Source organism: Lactuca serriola, chromosome 1 (assembly GCF_051521515.1).
Source record: "Lactuca serriola cultivar US96UC23 chromosome 1, Lser_US96UC23_V15, whole genome shotgun sequence".
Classification (NCBI taxonomy): Eukaryota; Viridiplantae; Streptophyta; class Magnoliopsida; order Asterales; family Asteraceae; genus Lactuca; species Lactuca serriola.
Window position 1 is genome coordinate 119749405 of NC_136408.1, and position 23458 is coordinate 119772862.

At 41.0% G+C, this 23458-nt stretch overlaps 2 protein-coding genes across 4 annotated transcripts; one reads left to right on the forward strand and one right to left on the reverse strand.

Annotated features, from left to right (window-relative positions):
- Window positions 1–4578: 4578 nt before the first annotated feature.
- Window positions 4579–6695, reverse strand: LOC145098001 (UDP-glycosyltransferase 85C2-like). Its single transcript, XM_079035689.1, has 2 exons — window positions 6159–6695; window positions 4579–5666 (listed from the first exon to the last, which is right to left on the reverse strand). The coding sequence occupies exons 1-2, from the start codon at window positions 6649–6651 to the stop codon at window positions 4717–4719; spliced, it is 1443 nt and encodes a 480-aa protein (XP_078891815.1). The 5' UTR covers window positions 6652–6695; the 3' UTR covers window positions 4579–4716.
- Window positions 6696–7498: 803 nt separating this feature from the next.
- Window positions 7499–16450, forward strand: LOC145098012 (uncharacterized). 3 transcript variants are annotated; one of them, XM_079035698.1, is made up of 6 exons: window positions 7499–7755; window positions 8197–8279; window positions 8898–8964; window positions 9384–9739; window positions 10160–11341; window positions 16192–16450. In XM_079035698.1, the coding sequence occupies exons 4-5, from the start codon at window positions 9737–9739 to the stop codon at window positions 11258–11260; spliced, it is 1104 nt and encodes a 367-aa protein (XP_078891824.1). In that variant the 5' UTR covers window positions 7499–7755; window positions 8197–8279; window positions 8898–8964; window positions 9384–9736; the 3' UTR covers window positions 11261–11341; window positions 16192–16450. The 3 variants fall into 3 exon arrangements, with proteins under 3 accessions (XP_078891824.1, XP_078891830.1, XP_078891826.1); XM_079035704.1 differs by lacking the exon at window positions 9384–9739; XM_079035700.1 differs by lacking the exon at window positions 7499–7755 and having other exon boundaries at window positions 7788–8279.
- The last annotated feature ends 7008 nt before the right edge of the window (window positions 16451–23458 follow it).

Here is a 23458-nt window from a genome sequence, read left to right on the forward strand (position 1 = left end):
CCTTATAATTCTTTAGCCTTAAGGTAACGATATTTCACTGGCAATTTACATTGTATGCTGGTAATTCTTTTTCAAAGTCACACTGTTTTGACCTTACAAGACGTATCTTTCATTTGATACTGTCTGGGGTCTGTTTTCTCTGTTTTGACCTTACAAGACGTATCTTTCATTTGATATTGTCTGGGGTTTGTAGTCACTGTTTTGACCTTACAAGACATATCTTTCAATTGAACTGTCTGGGGTCTGTATTCACTGTTCTAGACCTTATCAGCTGTACCTTTCATTTGGTACCTTCTGGGGTCTGTGCCTCCGTTTGTTAGACTGAACCAGGCGTGTCATTCGTTCGATACTTTCCTGGAGTCTATGATTCCTTGCCTTAGTCAACAGTCCTCACTGATGAGGCATATGTTATTCCCTGATGTCGTTTGCTTTCCTCAATAATCAAATTCAGTATTTTGATAATGATAGCAATTTAGGGAAAACTACTTTTTACCACATAACACTGACCAGTCTTTGTAGAAGGCTGCTTTATTAAAGAAAATATAGGATTTTCTGGAAAGAACTCTAATACACAGTAAACACTTAAACTACTACTTTATAAAGTTATTCGAATAAATGTCACCAAATACTTATGAACTCACCAGCATTTGTAAAAATGCTGATACTCGCTTTTCAAATAACTTGTATTCTCAGGTCAGCATTAGACAGGTACATCCCCAGAACTGTTGATGAAGATGGCTTAGTACCTTGCTGTACTTTATATATATTTTCCTGTATTACTTTGTTGTATTGTAACGTAAATCATGTAAAAACTATTACTATTAATGCAATGTTTTGTTGTACTTTGATTACTATATGCATGTGCTGTGATACTTGACATGACGTCATCCACCCCAGAACGTTCCCGCCGTTCCGGTTTTGGGGTGTGACACATAACCCATTGCAGACCAAAACCCCAACCCTAAGGCATTGAAATCCTAGCTACCAACTATGATTTTTGAAGCTTTAGAGAGTGTTGTGTGTCGTTTGAAGGAAGAAAGTGTTTGTAGAACCAAGTGGAAAGCTTGAAGGTGTGTAGATCCGGGATTTGCAAGCCACCATCTACATCTGGAAGGTATAAGGTTTCTACGTTGATGATGTTTCAAGATAGATGTAGTTATTCTTAAGAATTCCATGCTTTGTCCCCATAACCTTGGTTTATATGTGTATTTGCTACTCCATTCCTATTGAGTATCATTTCTAGATTTTTTAGGGTTTTTATGTCTTGAAAATGTGACATTGGTCACTCTTAACCATGCATACATGAGTTCTTGAGCAATAGATAACTTTATAGGCCTTGGTTTTAGTTTTGTGCTCTTTGTGACCATGCAAATGGATAAAGTCACAGACTTTATTAATTAAGACATTCATTTAGATCAGATCTGAGAGTTTGATTGTTTGGCTTGTTGTATTTAAAGCTTAATAGATGTATTTGGGTTTAAGGGCTCTACGTTGGGCGTAACTCTCTCCATGCTAGGCATAGGTTATGCTATGTTGAGCGTAAGTCAACTGAAGGTTAACCGTTAACTTTTTGGCCAGTTTGACTTCTGGTCAACCATGTTGGGACTTAGTCTTATAAGGGTAAAATGATCTTTTACCCAAAGGAGATTTGATTTTGAGCATAGACCTTTGAGAGTTTGTTATTCCCTGAATTGTTAATTAAGTTTTTATTATGTATATGTTTAGCAAGAGGAAACTTGATATCGTCGGCTAAAGTGTGTGCTTTATCTGTTCTTTAGGATTGAGGTGAGTTTCTGACTGTACTCATGGGTCAAATGAACTAATGTCGGCCTACTAGATTGTGTTATGTATCCTTGTGTATAAGATGCGCTATGTTGTTGCGATCTGATAGATTTGTAGATTTGTATGATTACATGTATGGCTGGTTATTGTTTATCTGTTGCATATGTCAACGTAGTACGGTTGGGTTGAGATGGTATGGCTTTGTGCTGTAAGCCAACAAACTGGGGCAATCCAGTCCGATGACTGTAGGTGGGGGCAATCCAGTTCGATGACTGTGGACATAGTTTGTATGTATTGTTGTGTGAGGTATGGTTGGGTAACTCAATAAGCTTCGATTTTCATTTGTGCATTTAAATGTTTTCAGGTACTTATCAGATTGCGGAGGCGGGATAGTACACATGCCATTGTTGTAAAACTTGTCGAGTTGGCCGATTACTCCTCTGAGTACTCGCTACTCCCCCCTTGCCAAGGTGAGTTCATAATCCCGAGTACTCCCCGATCGGCCCCTTACGAACTGAGTAGTGTTGTGAAATTCGGTCAACTCGGTGATTAATATGTATAATATACTTAATGATTTATTATTTAATACACACATGTGATTATTACTACATATATATCTTAAATTTTCAGTGATTATTCACGAAGTGAGACCATTATGTGTTTTTCATTTTTTGTGTATTCACATGTATCCAATCTTGTTATATATTTCAATTAACGTCTGATTTTATCTTATGATTTTGACATAAATAATTTCCATAAAAATATTTTTACACAAATTTCCAAATCCGAGTACTCCCCGAGTACTTGCTACTCGGTAGTCGGCTGAACAGGTACCGAGTAACGATTTCTACAACCTTGACACATACACATCAAGGGTTTAATGATTCAAGAATCCACATTGTTTTCCTTAAAGTAAATTACACAAATGGTCCTTATGGTTTAGGGTAATTTGCGTATTTGGTGCCTAATTATTTTTTTAACTCGAAAGGTCTCTACTGTTTATTTATGTTATGCGTTTGGTCCTTGTCTTACCTAAAAAGACTATTTTTCCCATGATTTATTAATTTATTGAAATAAACACACCTCAACCCCACCCCTCAACTTACCTGACCTACCCCAATATTTTTCCCTATTTAAATAATAGTATATATATGTAAGATAAAGACGAAACACATAACAAAAACAAACAGTAGAGACAATGCGCATAACAAAAACAAATACTAGAAACTTTTCGAGTTAATAAAATAAGTTAAGGACCAAACGTGCACATTACCGCAAACCGTAGAGACCATTCATGTAATTTAGTCTTTTCCTTATAGCTTTGATTTTGAAATATAGTTTTGAACAAATGGTTTACCTTAATATAATTTCATTTTAGTATTAATTCTATTTTAAAAATAAAAAATTTTATTTTGAAATTTGGAAAGTTACACATAAGAGAAACATCCCTAAAATTAACAAAAGTTGGAGGAGCTGAAACATTTGAGGTAATTTTCCTTGACCAAAACTTCTGAGATATTCCATTCTCGACATAATCATCAATCTCGTTTCGAACTTTCGGACAATGTTTATCCTCATTAACGTAAAGATTTATGTCGATCGTTTGACAATGTTTTTGTGTCTAAACCCACCTAAATCACGACACTATTTTGTCATATGTATCTTTTATTTTAATGTTGTTTAACTTAAGTTCATGTACGAAGGTTAGAAGATTGTGACCTGTAGAAGTAAATTATTGAAGAATATATGTTGGAATTAGTTTTCAAAATGTGCTTTTCTATGGTTTTGTTAATTATCAACAGTTACACCTATATGCTTGTCTTTTGAAACAAATATAAATTATTTTTTGTGGGACCATTTACCTATAAACTATGACTTTATGTCATAAACGTTTTAAAAACGGTACTATTTAATTATATAAAATTTTGATTGTTACACGAAGTGTTGAACCATTAACATCTTGAACCATTAAGAAGCCCAATTTATTTCCATGATATTGCTCCACAAAAAATTAACATTTTTCCCATTTAATAAAACAACTTCACCATTAACAACATGTACATCTTAACGAAAGCAATAACAAAAAATGTAGTTCACCATTGACAAAAGAAAAAAAAACTTATACATAATCCATTAAATTGTTAAAACAACTTAAAAAAGAGAACACCTAACTAAAACTCCTTAAATTGTTCCTAACCAAATCAATATTTATAATAACCGTATTATATAACATCTTTTTCCTTCTGTTATGATCTACAAAAATTAAAACATACAAACTAAAAACAGAGCATAAAAACGATACAAGAAGGCTGTTAACTAAAGAAACAATTAAAATATAGCTAAATTCCTTAATCAATTTAACTAAATGAGAAAAAAAAAAACACTATATTTTGTTTTTTTAGTTGAACTATTGAATTTTTATTTGTGTTATAAAAACCACGCATTTTGGGATAAAAGTTCTATGGTGACCAATAAGACTTGGATTTTTGCCAAAAAAAAAAACTCATCAATTTTTATTTTTATATAAAAAACCACCCATAAATTTGTGGTTAAAAGAACTTTCAAAAAACATTATTGTTTTTTTCTTAATTAAGCCAACATGTAACTTAGTAACATTGGTATACTGAAATGTCAGTTTTACCAAAAAATTGATAGCTTCTTTTAGAACTTATTAAAAATTAGTGGCTAAAATAGTATTATTTTTTTTTTTTTGGTAATTAACCCTTAACATTTGATCTTAAACTATGAAGCTTAATGGAGTTACGACCAAAAAATAAAGTTACAACAATTATAATATAAGTAGAAATGAAATAATTTTGAATCTAAAGTATACTGCAAATACATCTTACAACCAATTTCGAGTTATCCCTTTTATGTTTAATTATAAAAAACAAGATCTAAGAAAAACAACAAAAAAAACATGGAGCTTCAAAACTACTTTGTCGTAAACATATTAATGTCATTGGCAAGTTTCTCAATGTTCAAAGAAGATGAGCCTTTAGGACCGGTTGCAATTTCAATCTTTTTCTTCCACTCGATAGCCTTGCTCCTCATTCGTTTACCCTTCTCTCCTCCAATCAACTCCCTCGTGAGCCTCTCGACTTCATCCCTGTTCACGTTACTATCGATCTCCATGCCAACTTCCCATTCCTTGCACATTTGCCTACAATTAGTTGGTTGGTCCCACAGATATGGCCAACATAGCATGGGGACCCCAGCCGATAAGCTCTCAATAGTCGAACCCCACCCACAGTGAGTCAAGAACCCACCAACTGAAGGGTGCTTCAACACTTGTTCTTGCGAACACCAACTTGCTATAAAGCCTCTCTCATTAATCATCTCTTTGAGTTCCAGAGGAATAGCAGCAGACTCTCCGATAACCAAATCAGGCCTGATGATCCAAAGAAAGTAATGATTGCTATTCGCAAGTCCCCAACCAAACTCTACCAACTGTTCTAAAGACACTGATATTAGGCTTCCAAAATTGACATAAATCACGGAATGTGGTTCCTTTGATTCCAGCCATTTAAGGCACCCATCTTCTTCTTTCCACAGACTGTAGCCCTTAATATCTAACTTCTTTGTTTCTTCTTCAAGTTGTATTGGATTTAGAAGCAACTCCAATGGCCCGATGGTGTAGACACGAGGAATCGTGAGTTGGAGTGCTTTGATGACTTTAGACTCTAGCTCCTCAAATGTGTGGAGAATTATGTTTGGGACCTTCCTAGTTGCCTTGATCGACTGAATGACATAATTATAGTCCGCATCATTTGGGTAACGTGTTGGTCTAATATAAGCAGGAATGTCCTTTAAACGGAAGCCTTCTAATCCCGGAATGCAATCTATTACTGTGTCAAGATACCCATTTGTCATGCAACTTTCATCTGAAACATTAGTAAAACTTAGTTATGATAATAAACAAATTAAGTAAACCTTTTCCAAAAGATTAATCCAAATTCTTTCTTGCATGGCGTACATGACAAATGTTTTTTTTTTTTTTTTTTTTTTTTTTTTTTGAGTTTAGGGATAATTTCAGTCTTAATTTAGCGCCTAACATGCATGGAAAAAATTGAAAAGAAAGTGCATACATGTTATTTTAAATAGTTCTTACTTCTACATTACATTAAAAATCATGTTTTTGGGGTCGGTTATTTTAAAGAAACTCACATATTAGTTTTATAATGTGATTTTTTTCTGTAAGCTAGAACTTGTGCTTCTTCGTTTCTCACCATTTCTGATTTTGAAAGCAAATTACGTCCACATTTGATTCTTCGTCCTTATTTGCATATACACACGTATGATCATGACGTATACACATCAATATCAATTTGAAAGTTTTTATTTGCTTCGGAAATGGTAGGAGTTAAGAAGCTAACCTTTTAGTGGGATAAGCCCTTTCTCAATTAGAGTTGGAGCTTCGTAATACCCCATGAAAGCACAAGCAGAAAAAGTCCAAAAATGCATGATTGGGACTTTAAGCTTCTCAGCAGCGTCAACGGTGAAAGGCATCATCCCATCACCAATAATACAAGTAACTGGACTCTCTAACCTTCCCATAAGGTCAAGAAAGGGATCCAAGAAGTTGATTAGAATAGAGGCACTAACTGCATACATGAAGTTTGGTGTACCCTCGGGAACACCATCGGGAATGGTCTTGAACTGGAACCCTGGTTCATCATCGAGAGAGTTTGCCCCTCCGGAGTTGAGTAACTGCTTGTGGTTAACCTCGGTGTTGACGAAGGTTATGTTCAGGCCCTTGTGGTGTAGTAGCCTTGCTAGTTTTAGCATGCACTTGATGTGGCTTTGTGCGGGATATGGTACGAACACCACATGTGGCTTTCTTTCAGCGTTCACTACTACAGTTCCCATCGTGTAAGTGTGTATGGATGTGAAAGTTTTATGATATGTTTAATGCGTAGCTGAGTCTTGTTAATATAGAGAGACGAACAATGATTAGATGAAGATATTTTGTTTGTACGGATGGAGTAGAAATTCTTCATATCGAAGCACAGTACTTTATGTAAAACGTTTTAGTTTACAATACTTTATAAACACGTTTTATATGATTAATGATTAATAAGTAAAAAATTCATATTTGAAGTATAAAGACAGTAGCGTTATATTTTACTGCCATCTGGAAAAATTTCCATAATAGGTAACACATGATCATTTAGTATAAACTAAATAATAACAATTATTATAGTACGTTTCATTATTGAGTTGATATATATCTCTATCTCACTCATTTAATCAGATCAGGCGCTCCTATTTTTCTTTTTTGGAATTTTTTTTTTCGAATAATTGAGGCCTTGACGGGAACCCTAAATGTTGACGTGCACCTTCCCCTAGTTGATAAAAATATGTACTATTTCATATACATCTAAATATATTTTTTATGTATCGAAATTGAGACTCTTTATTACTGATAAACATATATATTATAAAAACAGATTTCAAAACCAAATATAAAAATATGAAATTATTTTTTGTTGCATTTATATTCGGTTGTACAGCCCAATTGGGTATATTAGATTTCAAAACGAAATCTAAAAATATGAAATTATTTTTTGTTGGATTAATATTCGGTTGTACAGCCCAATTGAGTATATTGACCTCAGTGTCCGCTTTATCCTTCAATTTGTAAATGTAGGGTTTAGAGCTCAAGTGGCCCCATTTATTTCAAGTGCAGCTTTTCTATCCAACTACTCACGTTCTATCTCCCCATTCTTTAAAAAAAAACGCCTACGATTCTAAAGACTATAATCACGCCTGCGAGGCTGTGACGACGTCAACATTCAACGATTAAACTTCCGTTGTTTTCTCCATTCTCGGACTTGATTCATACCTTCTTCTCCAATCGATTCTTCCACTGTTCCATTGTTGTCGACTAAATCGCTGATGTTTTACTTCTCGCTGGTGTTCTTGCCTCTCGGTTTCTCCACAGTCAATCAATTCTTCATTGAATTTGAAACGGTAATGTTCTTGAGTGCTTGTATTTTCCCTTTTGAGTTTCGATTTTCCTATAGTTGGATTATGTATTATGTAATTGGGGTTAAATAATAGTCGATTAACAGTCTAGCTGTAACATCCGGGATTTCAGGTATATTAACTAATCTCTTATTTTGAGTTTCGTGATGGGACTCGGCGCGTAGACTCGCCGAGTTGAGACGCGGGTTTTGACCCGGATTGATGCCTGGACTCGGCGAGTCGCCTTGGTGGACTCGGCGAGTCGCCTTGGTGGACTCGGCGAGTCTGCGCTGTTTAATGAAACCCTAATTTCTCGGGTTTGAGGCCTATTTAAAGGGCCTTATGGCCGTCATTTGCGCTCATTAGTCCCCAGAGTGAAACCCTAGAGCATTTGAGTGATTCAAGTGAGGGAAGGAGCCATTGTTGATTCTTGGAGTTGTTGTCTAGCAAGGGAAGAGAAGATCTAGCCAAGAGGAAGCAAGAGAGGGGTGGATTCTTGAAGAGCTAAGGTCCAGGACATCACATCTGAGGTACCATTCGAATCCTTCTTTGTTATTGTGATGTTCATATAGATTTAGGGTTTTTGAACCCATTTGTGGCTAGATCTAGCATCCTCTTGGTCTCTTGGCGAGTTATGGCTCTGAATCTTGACCCATAGAGGTCCAGAGCACCTCCTTGCCCAAGCATTATGTGCATCCATGGAGGTTTTAGATTGGGATCTATGTATTTGAGGCTAAAACTCCAATAATGAGCTATTTGATGCTTAATGAGCACCAAGACTCGGACTTTACGTGGTCAATAAGCTTAAGGGGGCTGGATCTATGAGTTACTAGATGGATCTGACCTTAGAAGGTCGTTTGAGGTTGTGCATGAAATGCACTCGCCGAGTCCAATCCCAGACTCGGCGAGTTGGTGCGGGTTGTTCAGAGATTACGGACCAGGGACTGAGTAACCGAGTCGGGTGAGTGACTCGGCGAGTTGAAAGCGATTCAGAGGGATCGGGTTCCTGTCGGGACTCGGCGAGTCCACGCCAGACTCGGCGAGTCGGGTCAACCGTTGACCGTTGACCAAGGTTGACTAGTTTAACTTTATAGTGTTAGTCAGCCAGAGTCAAGGTGGTATTAAGTAGAGTTATGCTTGTGTTGTAGGAGGACGATAGCTCGGGAGATCGAGCACTAGTAGTTATGAGATTTACGAGTTACCGAGATACGCGAGGTGAGTCTTCTCACTATACATTACCTTGAGTAGGTATTTCGAGTTGACCAGAGGGTCTCATGTGCTATATATGAGTTTGTGTGTTGTCTTACAGATTTCGTGCTATGTGTTATTTGTATGCTGCATGATTATATATATATATATATATATATATATATATATATATATATATATATATATATATATATATATATATATATATATACTAGGCCGGAGGGCCCAACGATACTGACCGGGCCAGAGGGCCCAACAAGTTATGACTGGACCGGAGGGTCCGACGAGCTGTGGGACTGGAGGGTCCCGCTGAGACATCTTGACCGGAGGGTCGGGTTTAGCCTTGAGTGGCGTATTTGTGATATGTGGTATTTTGGGGAACTCACCAAGCATTATGCTTACAGTTGTTATGTTTGATGTCTCAGGTACCAGCGAGGACCGTGGGAAGGCGTCGACTTGACTTGTACACACCCACACCAATGGAGTTCAAGTCATAGAGATCTTGAGATTTGTTTTGAAAACACTGCTGTTATGATTTTGAGATTTTGATATGATATACATTTTATGGTTTAAAAATGAAAAATTAAATTGATAATTTTACGTTGTTACAAGTTGGTATCAGAGCCTTGGTTTGAGGGATTCGGATGCACCTTCGGGCGTATTTGAACTCAAACCGAGGATTTGAGGAATTTTCAAACAAAACTAAAATTTTCTAAAAAGAAAAAGAGGTTTTGGAACCAAGCAGAGTGGATGGTGTGTACGGTCAGCCAGCGCCCGAATGGTGAATCCCCAAAATACCCTTACATTATATGTTATGAGATATTATGTTGTGCATGCTACAGAGGCTAGGTATTCCTATTAGGACTAGAGTGGCCGGATTTGTGATGCTTTAGCCTAGGAAATTGCTGCTGCTATGAGATACTTTGAGAGTGAGTATGTAGCAGTGAGGAGCTCGTGAGAGGTCTTCTGAGGGTAGCCAATGCATGTCGAGAGTAGAGTATTTATGACTTGGGATCCTAGGAGGAGGACTTGGGTTGTATATTGATTCGGTGTAGACGATAGTATTGGGCCCGTACTATTGAAGACACCGGATTGGTGCGCAGTCCAAGTAAGAATCCTTGGGGTACCAGAAGTTGAGATTGATTTGTCGAGTGTGAGTATGCTTGAAAGTGATCCTAATAGTTCTTATGTTGTATTTCAGAGATTGATCATGGTCAGGACACGCCATACCACCGAGGGCAGTGGGGTGAGTGATGAGGAGATCCGTCAGATCATCCATGAGGAGGTGGCTGCTGCCATCAGAGCCGACATTCCAGAGATGTTTGGGTCTATTAAGACCACACTGATTGAGACGTTTGACGAGCGTTACGCTGCTTTGACTGATGCTGCTGTTGCTGCAGCCACAGCAGCTGCTGCTGCTGCAAGACCCCAGGGTGGTGATTCGTTGTTGTACTGGGAGTTCAGCAACACGAAACCAACAGAGTTCGATGGTACACAGGATCCGATCGCCACCATGAGGTGGATCTTAGACATAGAGGGGTGTTTCTATACGTGCTCGTGTCCAGAGCACTTGAGGGTGTGGTTTGCCCTCAACCAGCTTCGCTTGGGGACGAAGGACTGGTGGAAGTTTGTGATCGCGAGCTATTCGATAGCTGAGCTGACTGCAATGACTTGGGAGAGGTTTACTGTGATGTTTCGTGACGAGTATGTTCCCCCAGTAGAGAGGGAACGTTTAGCCCAGGAGTTTCTGACCCTTAAGCAGGGGACTGAGTCGGTGACAGTGATTACGAGGATGTTTCATGAGTGGGCATTGTTTTGCCCAGAACAGGTGTCCACTGAGCAGGCTCGCATGAGCCGTTATCTGAGTATACTGAGGAGGGACATTCACGAGTTCATGGCGAACTCGACTTACCGGACATTTGCCAAGCTCCAGGCAAATGCCCGGATGAGGGAGATCGAGCTTGAGACGCAGGTGAGGGAGGAAGCCGAGTCTCAGAGGGGTGATCGGCGACCGGTGCAGTCGCAGCCGGCCGCCAAGCGGGCAAGGCCCGTTGATTCGAGGACGAGTAGTTCGTGGGGCCGTACTTGTGGGAAGTGCGGCAAGAGCCATGATGGGTCATGCAAGTCTGGGGTATGCTACAAGTGTGGAAAAGAAGGGCATTTCGCGAGGGATTGTCCTAAGGGGTTCTCGGTTTGCTTCCATTGCAACCAAACCGGCCATCGGAAGGCCGAGTGCCCCCAGCTTCAGAGGACAGTGCAGGGATCCGTACCTGCAGTTCGAGCTACTGAGCCCGGCAAGTAAAGGCCGAAGCACCGAAGGCTAGGGGGAGAGCTTTTCAGTTGACAGCGGAGGAGGTCCACGTGGCACCTGACGTCGTGGCAGGTACATATTCTTTATTTATTTATGTTGAGTTTATATTATGATGATTATATGTTATGCGTAAGTACTTTTCTTGTGAGTTCTGTACCTGCATTAGTGTTGTTTGACTCGGGTGCGAGTCGGTCGTTCGTATCTGTGACTTTTAGTCGGCACATTAGTATTCCGAGGGAGGCGTTGAGTCGACCTCTACGGGTTTCCATAGCTGATGAGCGTGAGGTATGTGCTATCGAGGTGATACGTGGATGCGTACTGGAGATCTTCGGAGTGGAGTTTCTGATTGACTTGATACCGATTTCCATGAGGGATGTTTGTGTTATAGTGGGCATGGATTGATTGAGCTGTTTCGGGGCTGTCATAGATTGCGAGCGTCAGTTGGTGACGATCCGAGATCCTAGTGGGGGAGTGCTGATAGTTTATGGCGAGGGGACTCGTGGTGGTTTGGTATTCTGTTCGGCTGCCAGAGCGAGGCGGAGTTTGCAGTAGGGCTGCAAGGGATTCGTGGCCTATATGACGGATGTACGAGAGGCCGTTAGGAGGCCAAGTTCAGTGGATGATGTGCCGATAGTGCGTGAGTTCTGGGACATGTTCCCCGAGGAGTTGCCGGGCGTACCTCCCGAGAGGCAAGTGGAGTTTCGTATCGATTTGATTCCCGGGGCTGCGCCTATCGCTAAGGCGCCATATCGCATAGAGCCGCCAGAGATGCAAGAGTTATCCTCTCAGCTGCAGGAGCTGTTGGGGAAAGGGTTCATCCGTCCCAGTAGCTCTCCCTGGGGAGCGCCGATCCTTTTTGTCTAGAAAAAGGATGGTTCGCACCGAATGTGCATCGATTATCGGGAGCTGAACAAGTTGACGGTCAAGAACCGTTATCCACTACCGAGGATCGATGATCTATTCGATCAATTGCAGGGGGCGTCTTGGTTCTCGAAGATAGACCTGAGGTCGAGATATCACCAAATGAGAGTTCGGGATCAGGATATCCAGAAGACAGCGTTTAGGACTCGTTACGGGCAATATGAGTTTGTGGTGATGCCATTCGGACTTACCAATGCACCCGCGGCTTTCATGGACCTCATGAACAGGGTATGTAGGCCGATGTTGGATCGATCAGTAATTGTATTCATTGATGACATCCTGGTGTATTCGAGGACCAGAGAGCAGCATGAGGAGCATTTGAGGGAGCTCCTCGGAGTTCTGAGAGCGGAGAGGCTATTCGCCAAATTCTCCAAGCGCGATTTTTGGTTACGAGAGGTCCAGTTCTTAGTGCATCTCGTTAACTAGAATGGGATATTGGTTGACCCGGCCAAGATCGAGGCTGTGATGAGTTGGGAAGTGCCGAGGTCACCTGCGGAGATCCGGAGCTTCTTGGGGCTGGCAGGCTACTATCGGAGATTTATCAGGGACTTCTCCAAAATTGTTGTGCCACTTACCAAGTTAACCCGGAAGGGTGTTACTTTCTCATGGGGTCCGGAGCAGCAGACCTCATTTGAGACCCTTCGCCAGAGATTGTGCGAAGCTCCCATGCTTGCATTGCCGGAAGGGATGGAGGATTTCGTGGTGTACTGTGATGCATCGATATCAGGGTTGGGAGCAGTGTTGATGCAGAGAGGGCATGTGATCGCATATGCGTCGAGGCAGTTAAAGCCTCATGAGACGAGATATCCCACCCATGATCTAGAGTTGGGGGCTGTGGTTTTTGCCCTCAAGATCTGGCGTCACTATCTGTATGGGGTTCGATGTACGATATACACGGACCACAAGAGCTTGAAATACTTAATGGATCAGCCAAATTTGAATATGCGTCAGAGGAGATGGTTGGATGTGGTAAAGGATTATGATTGCGAGATCCTGTACCACCCGGGCAAGGCTAATGTGGTAGCCGACGCCCTGAGTCGTAGGGCAGAGAGTGCCCCAATGCGAGACATTTGTTTGAGGCTGACGGTGATGACCCCGATTTTGGACACCATCCGAGGGGCTCAGGCTGAGGCTGCGAGATCAGAAAATCAGAAAACGGAGCGGGTGGTTGGTCAGGTATTGGAAATCGTTACGGATGGTTGGGGACTTATGACTTTTCGGGTTCGGATTTGGGTACCGTTTGTGGGCGGTGCGCGTACTATCTTGATGGAGGAAGCGCATCGATCGAAATTCTCGATTCATCCCGGGGCTACTAAGATGTATTTGGACCTAAAGAATGAGAATTGGAGGCCCTGTATGAAGAGGGATGTTGCATGGTTCGTTGAGAGGTGCCTGACTTGTCGTTAGGTTAAGGCCGAGCACCAGCGTCCGCACGGTAAATTGCAGCCGCTGGAGATCCCCGAATGGAAGTGGGAACAGATTACCATGGATTTTATCACCAAATTGCCGTGGATGGCGAGGGGAGTTGATGCGATTTGGGTGATCGTGGATAGATTGACGAAGAGCGTTCATTTTCTAGCCATCATCGAGAGCTCTTCTACGGAGAAATTGGCGGAATTATATGTGAGGGATGTGGTATCGTGGCATGGGGTTCCGATGTCGATTGTTTCAGATCGGGATGTGCGTTTTACTTCCAGGTTTTGGAAGAAGTTTCATGAGGAGTTGGGTACGAGACTGCATTTCAGTACCGCATACCACCCGCAGACGGACGGACAGAGCGAGCGGACGATTCAGACGCTTGAGGATATGCTCCGAGCATGTGTTTTGTATTTTGGAGGGAGCTGGGACACCTACCTACCTTTAGCATAGTTTTTGTATAACAACAGCCATCATTCGAGCATTGGTATGCCACCCTTTGAGCTGTTGTATGGGCGGAGGTGTCGCACCCCCATCTGCTGGGGAGAGGTGGGGCAGCGGGTGATGGGTAGCACCGAACAGATTCAGTCGGTCAGGAAGAGGTTGTTAACCATGCAGAGTCGCTAGAAGAGTTATGCGGACAGGCGTCGGTCCGAGCTCGAGTTTCAGGTCGGTGACCTTGTGCTCCTAAAGGTCTCTCCTTTGAAAGGAGTGATACGATTCAGGAAGAGGGGCAAGTTGGGACCCCGGTATATTGGACCCTTCAGGGTAATTGCTAGGGTAGGTAGGGTAGCCTACCGGTTGGATCTACCTGCTGAGTTGGGGCAGATCCATGATACCTTTCATGTCTCGCAGTTGAGGAAATGTATTGCCGACGAGTCGGCAGTGGTGCCATTAGAGGATATTCAGGTGGATGCGAGCCTGAACTACGCAGAGAGACCAGTTGCGATTGTGGATCGGAAGATCAAGGTTCTTAGGAACAAGGAAGTGCCTCTGGTACAGGTTCAGTGGCAGCATCGGAAGGGATCCGACTTGACCTGGGAACCGGAGTAGGAGAAGCGGGAGCATCATACAAAGTTATTTCAGCAATGAGACTTCGAAGGCGAAGCCGGATTCTAGTGGGGGAGAATTGTAACATCCGGGATTTCAGGTATATTAATTAATCTCTTATTTTGAGTTTCGTGATGGGACTCGGCGAGTTGGTGCGTAGACTCGCCGAGTTGAGACGCGGGTTTTCACCCGGATTGATGCCCGGACTCGGCGAGTCTGCGTTGTTTAACGAAACCCTAATTTCTCGGGTTTGAGGCCTATTTAAAGGGCCTTATGGCCGTCATTTGCGCTCATTCGTCCCTAGAGTGAAAACCTAGAGCATTTGAGTGATTCAAGTGAGGGAAGGAGCCATTGTTGATTCTTGGAGTTGTTGTCTAGCAAGGGAAGAGAAGATCTAGCCAAGAGGAAGCAAGAGAAGGGTGGATTCTTGAAGAGCTAAGGTCCAGGACATCAGATCTGAGGTACCATTCGAATCCTTATTTGTTATTGTGATGTTCATATAGATTTAGGGTTTTTGAACCCATTTGTGGCTAGATCTAGCATCCTCTTGGTCTCTTGGAGAGTTATGGCTCTGAATCTGGACCCATAGAGGTCCATAGCACCTCCGTGCCCAAGCTTTATGTGCATCCATGGAGGTTTTAGATTGGGATCTATGTATTTGAGGCTAAAACTCCATTAATGAGCTATTTGATGCTTAATGAGCACCAAGACTCGGACTTTACGTGGTCAATAAGCTTAAGGGGACTGGATCTATGAGTTACTAGAGTGGATCTGACCTTAGAAGGTCATTTGAGGTTGTGCATGAAATGCACTCGCCGAGTCAAATCCCAGACTCGGCGAGTTGGTGCGGGTTGTTCAGAGATTACGGACCAGGGACTGAGTAACCGAGTCGGGTGAGTGACTCTGTGAGTCGAAAGCGATTCAGAGAGATCGGGTTCCCGTCGGGACTCGGCAAGTCCACGCCAGACTCGGCGAGTCGGGCAACCGTTGACCGTTGACCAGGGTTGACTAGTTTGACTTTATAGTGTTAGTCAGCCAGAGTCAAGGTGGTATTAAGTAGAGTTATGCTTGTGTTGTAGGAGGACAATAGCTCGGGAGATTGAGCACTAGTAGTTACGAGATTTACGAGTTACCGAGATACGCGAGGTGAGTCTTCTCACTATACATTACCTTGAGTAGGTATTTCGAGTTGACCAGAGGGTCTCATGTGCTATATATGAGTTTGTGTGTTGTCTTAGAGATTTCATGCTATGTGTTGTTTGTATGCTGCATGATTATATATATATATATATATATATATATATATATATATATATATATACCGGGCCGGAGGGCCCAACGATACTGACCGGGCCGGAGGGCCCAACGAGTTATGACTGGACCGGAGGGTCCGACGAGCTGCGGGACTGGAGGGTCCCGCTGAGACATCTTGACCGGAGGGTCGGGTTTAGCCTTGAGTGGCGTATTTGTGATATGTGGTATTTTGGGGAACTCACTAAGCATTATGCTTACGGTTGTTGTGTTTGATGTCTCAGGTACCAGCGAGGACCGTGGGAAGGCGTCGGCTTGACTTGTAAACACCCACACCAATGCAGTTCATGTCATAGAGATCTTGGGATTTGTTTTGAAAACACTGCTGTTATGATTTTGAGATTTTGATATGATATACATTTTGTGGTTTAAAAATAAAAATTAAATTGAAAATTTTACGTTGTTACACTAGCTGAAACTAGTGTTCTATCGATACGGCGTCAATCAATTATGTAATTGACTAATGGTCGCCTAACAATAAACTTTTTCCCACTGCTTCTATCGATATAGCTTAATTGCTTCAATCGATATTGCTTGACTACTTTGATGCTTTTTGGCTCTTAGTTTGGTTGATTGGCTATTTGGCCCCAAACTCCAATATCTGGAAAAGTCTTCATCAGTTTTGTACAACAAAACTGAATTTTGATGGAATGTATCCATAGTATAGAATAATAGAACAAGTTTTTTTAATCAAACATGCGATATTTGATTTGAATTATGTGGTTTGGCCTCAATATTTGTTTTTAATAAGATTCTTGTTTGAAATCTCGTTATATAATATCTCTTGATTAAAACATAATGTTTTATTATTAAGTTATGTAATTTGTGTTTTAATTGTTTTTGGCTTTTTCTGAATGACATGGATGATCTAATTTGGTAATCTTTTCAATTTTTTGATTTTTGATGTCAGATTGGCATATTGCATTTTTCACTGATTCCATTGTTTTTGAGCTTTCCATTATCTTAAGGGCGGTATAATCCTAATCCATATCTTCTATCTTAAGGGCAGTACAATCCTTTTAGTTATTATCTTAAGGGCCCTAAATTTTTGGTTCGCTTAGAGCCCCTAAATTGGTTGAGATGACCTTGATTGACCTTGGTGGTATGGGTTTGGACCCACTAGTGAGGTCCTGTGAGATCATCAAGAAAAATCTCAAAGATGAAACCATGAAAGCACCGTATTGTAATAACCCACCTTATTTAGATATTTTCTCTAATTATTTTTGTTTTTAGAATAGTCATTTCTAGAAAAATATAGAAGATATCTAGAAGCTCCATGGAAGGCTCATGAAGAGACATCTTCTAGAAACATTATAGAAGATGTTCGTTAGTTCCTAATAGTTCTTGTCTCTTGTATAAATAGGAGGCTCCCGTTTTATTTCTCCTCACCTTATAATTGAGTTGAGTTATGTAGAGCAATAAAGAGCTTTCGTGTGTTCAATTATTTCCTTCTTTCCTTGTTCTTGTGTTGAAGTTTGAAGTTAGGATGACTTAGTTTGAGAACTAAGTATCGCACGGTGAGCTTGAAGATTTAAGTTCGTGACAAGTGGTATCAGAGCAAAGAAATTGAAGGAAAGTATGGCAAATCAAATGGAGAAGAATGTTGGTGGAGATGCTAGTATCGTGATAAATGAAGATAATTGAGGACGATAGGAGATTCGTCATGGTGCAGGCAAGGGACGTGTAAATCCACGGATATGTCGGGATCCTTAGATAAAAGAATTTCCGAAGTGGAGACTTCCTTAGATATGTTGTGTGATCAAGTTGAAGATACACATCAACAACTAGGGGTGATGGCATTGGATATTGAAGTAATGCAAGACAATGTCAAAGGAGCGATCAACAAACTTGGTAGGGACTTACGTATGGAGATGCGAGGCTTACAAGAGATACTCCTATGAGAAGTGGCTAAATTACATGAACAAGTGCAATGTGAGCTCTCTATCATTACTCAACGTGTAGAGGATGTGTATGCGGATTGGGCCCTTTACAAGTGCATGGTAGTTGGTAGAGTAGGAGGCACCAACATCTACGCTAAAGAAGTTAAAGTTCCAAATCCCTCAATGTTCGTGAGATAGAGAGAAGCAAAGCTGGATGATGACTTTCTGTTGGAAATGGAGCAACATTTCGGAGGACTAAACATAATGGATGATGATATGAAGATCAAGACTGCTACAAGGTACTTAAAGGACTCTCTGCAGCACTATGGTGGCGGCATAGGAATGCTGATATCGAACGTGGTACGTGTGTCATGAAACTTGGGATAATTTTATTCGTAAACTCAAGAAACAATTCTACCCGGAGAATGCAATGATGGAAGCCAAGATCTGCCTTCAAAAACTTCATCAAATGGTTACTATTCATGACTACATGAAACAGTTCACCACCCTCACTCTTGAGCTACCCGATATTTCGGATGATGATGATTTTGTCAACTTCTTTGATGGGCTAAAAGGGTGGGCGAAGATAGAGTTGAAGAGACGAGGAGTAAAAGACCTCGCAACTATAATCGTGAAATCCGAAGAATTGGTAGACTTCGGCTAAAGGGAATCTTCAAAATGACGAGACCATGGAAAGGCAAACTTTGAGAAGAATGAGGGAGAGAGATCGATGCAACGTAGAAATGGAGCTCCAAGATTCGATGCCCAAAGGGCCGCCAATACTCGGAGGACCTTATTCAATAACAGAAGAGATGTTCGCCCTACCAACATGGTCGATGGTTGTTTTCTATGCAGTGGACCGCATGCCCTTCGAAATTTCCCAAAGCATGCCAATTTCCAAGCAATGATCTAAAGTGAGGAAGGAAACGAGGAAGCTTGTGTAGGGTCATTGAGGATTCTCAGCGTAATCAAAGCTAAGACCGAGGTGCGAAAGTCAAAGAAGGGACTTCAGTTTGTAGAAGCAATCATCCAAGGCACTCCTACAAAGCCCTTATTGGTAGTGGGGCGACTCATAACTTTATCTCGGTAGATGAAGCCAAGAGATTAGGGATCAACTATGTAAAAGGGGGTGGATCTATTAAAGATGTGAATTCTACCGCCAAACCCGTAACAGGTGTATTACATCAGATGGAAGCAAAGATTGGACAATGGAAGGTAGTCATCAACGTGTCCGTTGTACCGATGAATGACTTCCAACTTGTACTCAGGCCGGAGTTCTTTAATACGGTGTGTGCTTTCCCAATGCCTTTTTCTAGTTCTTTATGCATTATAGATGGCGTCCGCACTTGCATAGTTTCAAGGGAACGAAGTACAAATAATACCACCAAGACTCTCTCCCCATAAAATTTAAGAAGGGATTCAATAAGCAGCAGCCACGTTACTTACCGGTGACAAGGAAAGAGTCGGAGAGACTATACATCAACGAAGGAAGTCCCTATAGAGATTGAACGATTCCTTAAAGAGTTCCAAGATGTGATGCCCAAGGAGTTGCCGAAGAAGCTTCAACCAAGGGTTGAAGTAGATCATGATATCGATTTGGAACTAGGTTCCAAGCCCCCATCCACGGCGCGTTATCGAATGGCGCCACCTGAACTTGAGGAGTTACACAAGAAACTCAAAGAAGTACTTGATGCTAGTTATATCCGCCCCTCAAAAGCTCCTTTTGGCGCCCCGATAGTATTTCAAAGAAATAAAAATTGATCCCTATGAATGTGCATTGATTATCATGCATTAAATAAGGTAACAGTAAAGAATAAATACCCAATTCCCTTATAGCCAATTTATTCGATCAACTAGGGAAAGCACGCTACTTCTCTAAACTTAACTTGCGATCATGGTATTATCAAGTTTGGATTGCCGAGGGGGACGAACCAAATCCAAACTGCGTCAGGAGGTATGGATCTTTTGAGTTCTTTTTCATGCCTTTCAGCTTGACCAACACCCCCACCACGTTTTCTACTCTAATGAATAAGTTATTCCACCCATTCCTCGACATGTTTGTGGCGATATATTTAGAAGACATCGTGGTATATAGCCACTCTTTAGAGGAGCATGTTTCCCACTTGACGTAGGTATATTTCAAGTATTACGAGAAAACCAACTTTATGTGAAAGTAGAGAAATGCTCATTCGCACAACAGGTAGTGGAATTTTTGGGTCACAAAGTCAAAGATAGAGGATGAATGATAGACGAAGGGAAGATCAAATCCATTCGAGATTGGGAGGAACCAACCAAGGTAACGGAACTTTGATTGTTCCTTGGTCTGTTTATTTATTATAGGTGCTTTATCAAAGGATACTCTAGTCAGGCGGCTCCCTTGACCGATCTTTTAAAGAAAGACAAAACTTGGTGATGGGATTCACGTTGTGAAGAAGAGTTCCAAGAGTTGAAAGAGGTGGTAATGCAAGAACCTGTGATGAGATTACCAGCTGTCAGAAAACCATTCGAGTTACATACCGATGCTTCTGACGTCACCATAGGTGGATTCATAATGCAAGATAAGCACCCGATTGCATATGAGTGTCGAAAATTGAATGAGGTGGAGAAACGTTACACGGTGCAAGAAAATTAGATGACCGCTATCATCTATTGTTTACGAGTACGAACACACTATTTAATCGGTGTGAAATTCGTGATCAAGACGAATAATGTTGCGACAATCTATTTCCAAACATAAAAGAAGTTTAGCCCGAAACAAGCCCGATGGCAAGACTTCTTAGCAGAGTTCGATTATGTGCTCGAGTACAAACTGTGGAAAGCTAATGTCATTGCCGATGCACTAATTCGCAAAGGCACCCTCACTTCAATCACCCAAGCACGATTCTTTTTGCAAGATCAGATCAAACAAGGCCTAGAGCTTGATCCTTTGGCCAAGAACTTGATGGTTATGGCCCGAGAAGGGAAGACGCAGAGATTTTGGCTTAAGGGAGATCTACTCCTTACAAAAGGAGACATGTTATTTGTGCCAAAATGGGGCGACCTTAGATGAAGAATAATCAAGGAGTGCCATAATTCAATGTGGGTGGGACATCCGGGAGTCAAGAGGATAGAAGAATTATTCGAGAGTGCCTACTATTGGCCATATATAAGGGATGATATTAAAGGTTATGCTCGGACGTGCTTAGTGTGCCAACAAGACAAAATTGAGCAAAGATAGTCGGGCGGACTATTGGAGCCATTACCTACTCCTAAGGGCCCATGGAAGAGTAGCTTGACATGGCTATTTCACCATGTCAGGAATTTTTCCTCGAAGGTGCAAGTAGCAATTTTGACTTCTCTCTCTTCTGGGCATGAGCAGATCTCAAAGATCGACTCTGTCATCTCGAACCATTACGAGAGGACAATGACTCAACCAGTCCCTTTAAAGGACTTTGGCTTGCAATTGATGAAGTCCTTGTAGGAGCACTCTCTCGAGCGCACGAGGACTTCACCATGAGTAGAATGCACAAGTGTTCCACCTCTGTTGGTTCTGGTACAGTGATATTGAGCCATGGCTGTTGCCATAGCCGCAGCTATTGCAACATTTAGAGCTGACGTATCGACTTGTATAGGAGGTGGTGGTGGTGGAGTTACCCGAGGATTGCGTCTCGTTGATCGGCGTGGAGGCATCTTTTAACTAAAAGTTTACAAAGATGAAGATACTAGTAAGAATTTAATAGAGACAAATGATGAGAGTGACTCATGGACTAACTCTCCATAGCCCAACAACACAATTGAATAGCATGATTGAATGTAGATCTAGTACTAAAATGATGATAGCATTTGGATAATAATTTCCATGAGATTAGATATCTGTCAATAATATTGGTATTACAGATGTAACAAGTTCGAGAAAAATGACCTAGAAGTAGGTCTTACATCAAACCAAGGTGGGAAAATCTTGACCGAACTACGACCTAACAAGACTTAACAGATCCAAAGTCTTCACATACTTAGGAAATTAAACTAGAATTTTTACATAGACTACATTATATCTAAAATAGAAAGTTAAGTAGGCTCTATCTACGATGAGATCCACTAGAATGAGTCCTTGATTCTGACAGACGACGCTCCATGTCTCTCATGCGCCTATCAGTCATTGCCTGCCGAGCTCGAAGTTCCCTGATTTCAACTTGGGTTGCAATAAGATTTCTCTGCAGGGCTACATTCTGATTCTGGGTCCTTTCATAAGCGGACTCCAAATAGTGAATGTGTACGGTATTGATTCCCGCATCGGCATCAACTTCCATGATTCGGTTGATGGCTGTTATACCCTGCTCATCACTATGGGCAATCCTACAGACCAGGATAGGCAGGACTCTGTCTGCTAAGCCTCCCTTGCTCAAGTTATAGAAGCTTCGATCTTCGTTGTAAGGTAAGGGTTGAACCTGTTCATGGCTCCATATATTCAATTTTGTTGCCTACAGAGGTGTGGGACCTTGAAATGTTGGATGAGGGTTAAAATTAAGTATTTGAGCCACTGGGGGTAGGTTATTGACTTCTGGTTCAGAGTCAGAATCCTCCGAGAAGCCTTCTGCGAGGTGATCATAAAAAGGGATTGGATGATCATCTTTTGGCTTTGCTTCAAGCAATCCAGCATTGCCTTGGTTTGGGAAGTATGGGTCGTCGTGCGGATGGAATCCAGCCATGATATCTACGCGAGAAAAGGGGTATAAGAAATAATTAATAGGCGTACTAATTAGATAATTATAAGATGATCTTTATCAGTTAATTCAATGCTGGCATAGTGCATACCAGTTACATGTAATCAAAATAGGATAGACCTTCGAATAAGTGACCCTAACTCCAAATCCACAACCAAACAAGGAACAACAAGTAAAGCAAAGATCACAGATTCTAAGTCTATGATATCTTAGTCACATATAACCTTAGTGTATCCACTTAGCAACTATTGACCTACCAATAAAGACCTCGTTAGTACTCAAATAAGTAATTATAGTAACACAAAATACTCCTATAGTATTTTAGAATATGATTCCAGAAAATTTAATATTTTCCTATCTTATGCAATAATGTACCCTAGAAAGACTCGTAGATTCCTTCTATAATCACCCAGTGTATATAAGTTATATAAAATTTAAGTTAAATAAACCGTTGAATATTATGGGTCTGCCCTAGGTCCACAACCAAACAAGGAACAGGAAGTAAGGCAGACCCACCAATTCTAGGTCGATTGTGACTAGATTCTTACATAACTCTAGCATATACACTTAGCAATTATAGCTAAAGTCTAACAATTCTAGATGAAATGTAGTTTTGATAGAAATATGTTTCCAAAGAAAATCCAATATTTTCCTTATAAAAGTCATGTAGTCCTAAATGTTAAGACAGAGAATATGTGTGTGTTTTATACTTATAATGTTCATAATGGAAATGTGTTTCTAAAGAAAATCCAATATTGTCCTTATCAAAGTCATGTAGTCCTAAATATTAAGACAGAGAATATGTGTGTGTTTTGTACTTATAATGTTTATAATGTGAATGTGCTTCCAAAGAAAATCCAATATTTTCCTTATAAAAAGGCACGTAGCCTTAAACTTTAAGATAGAGA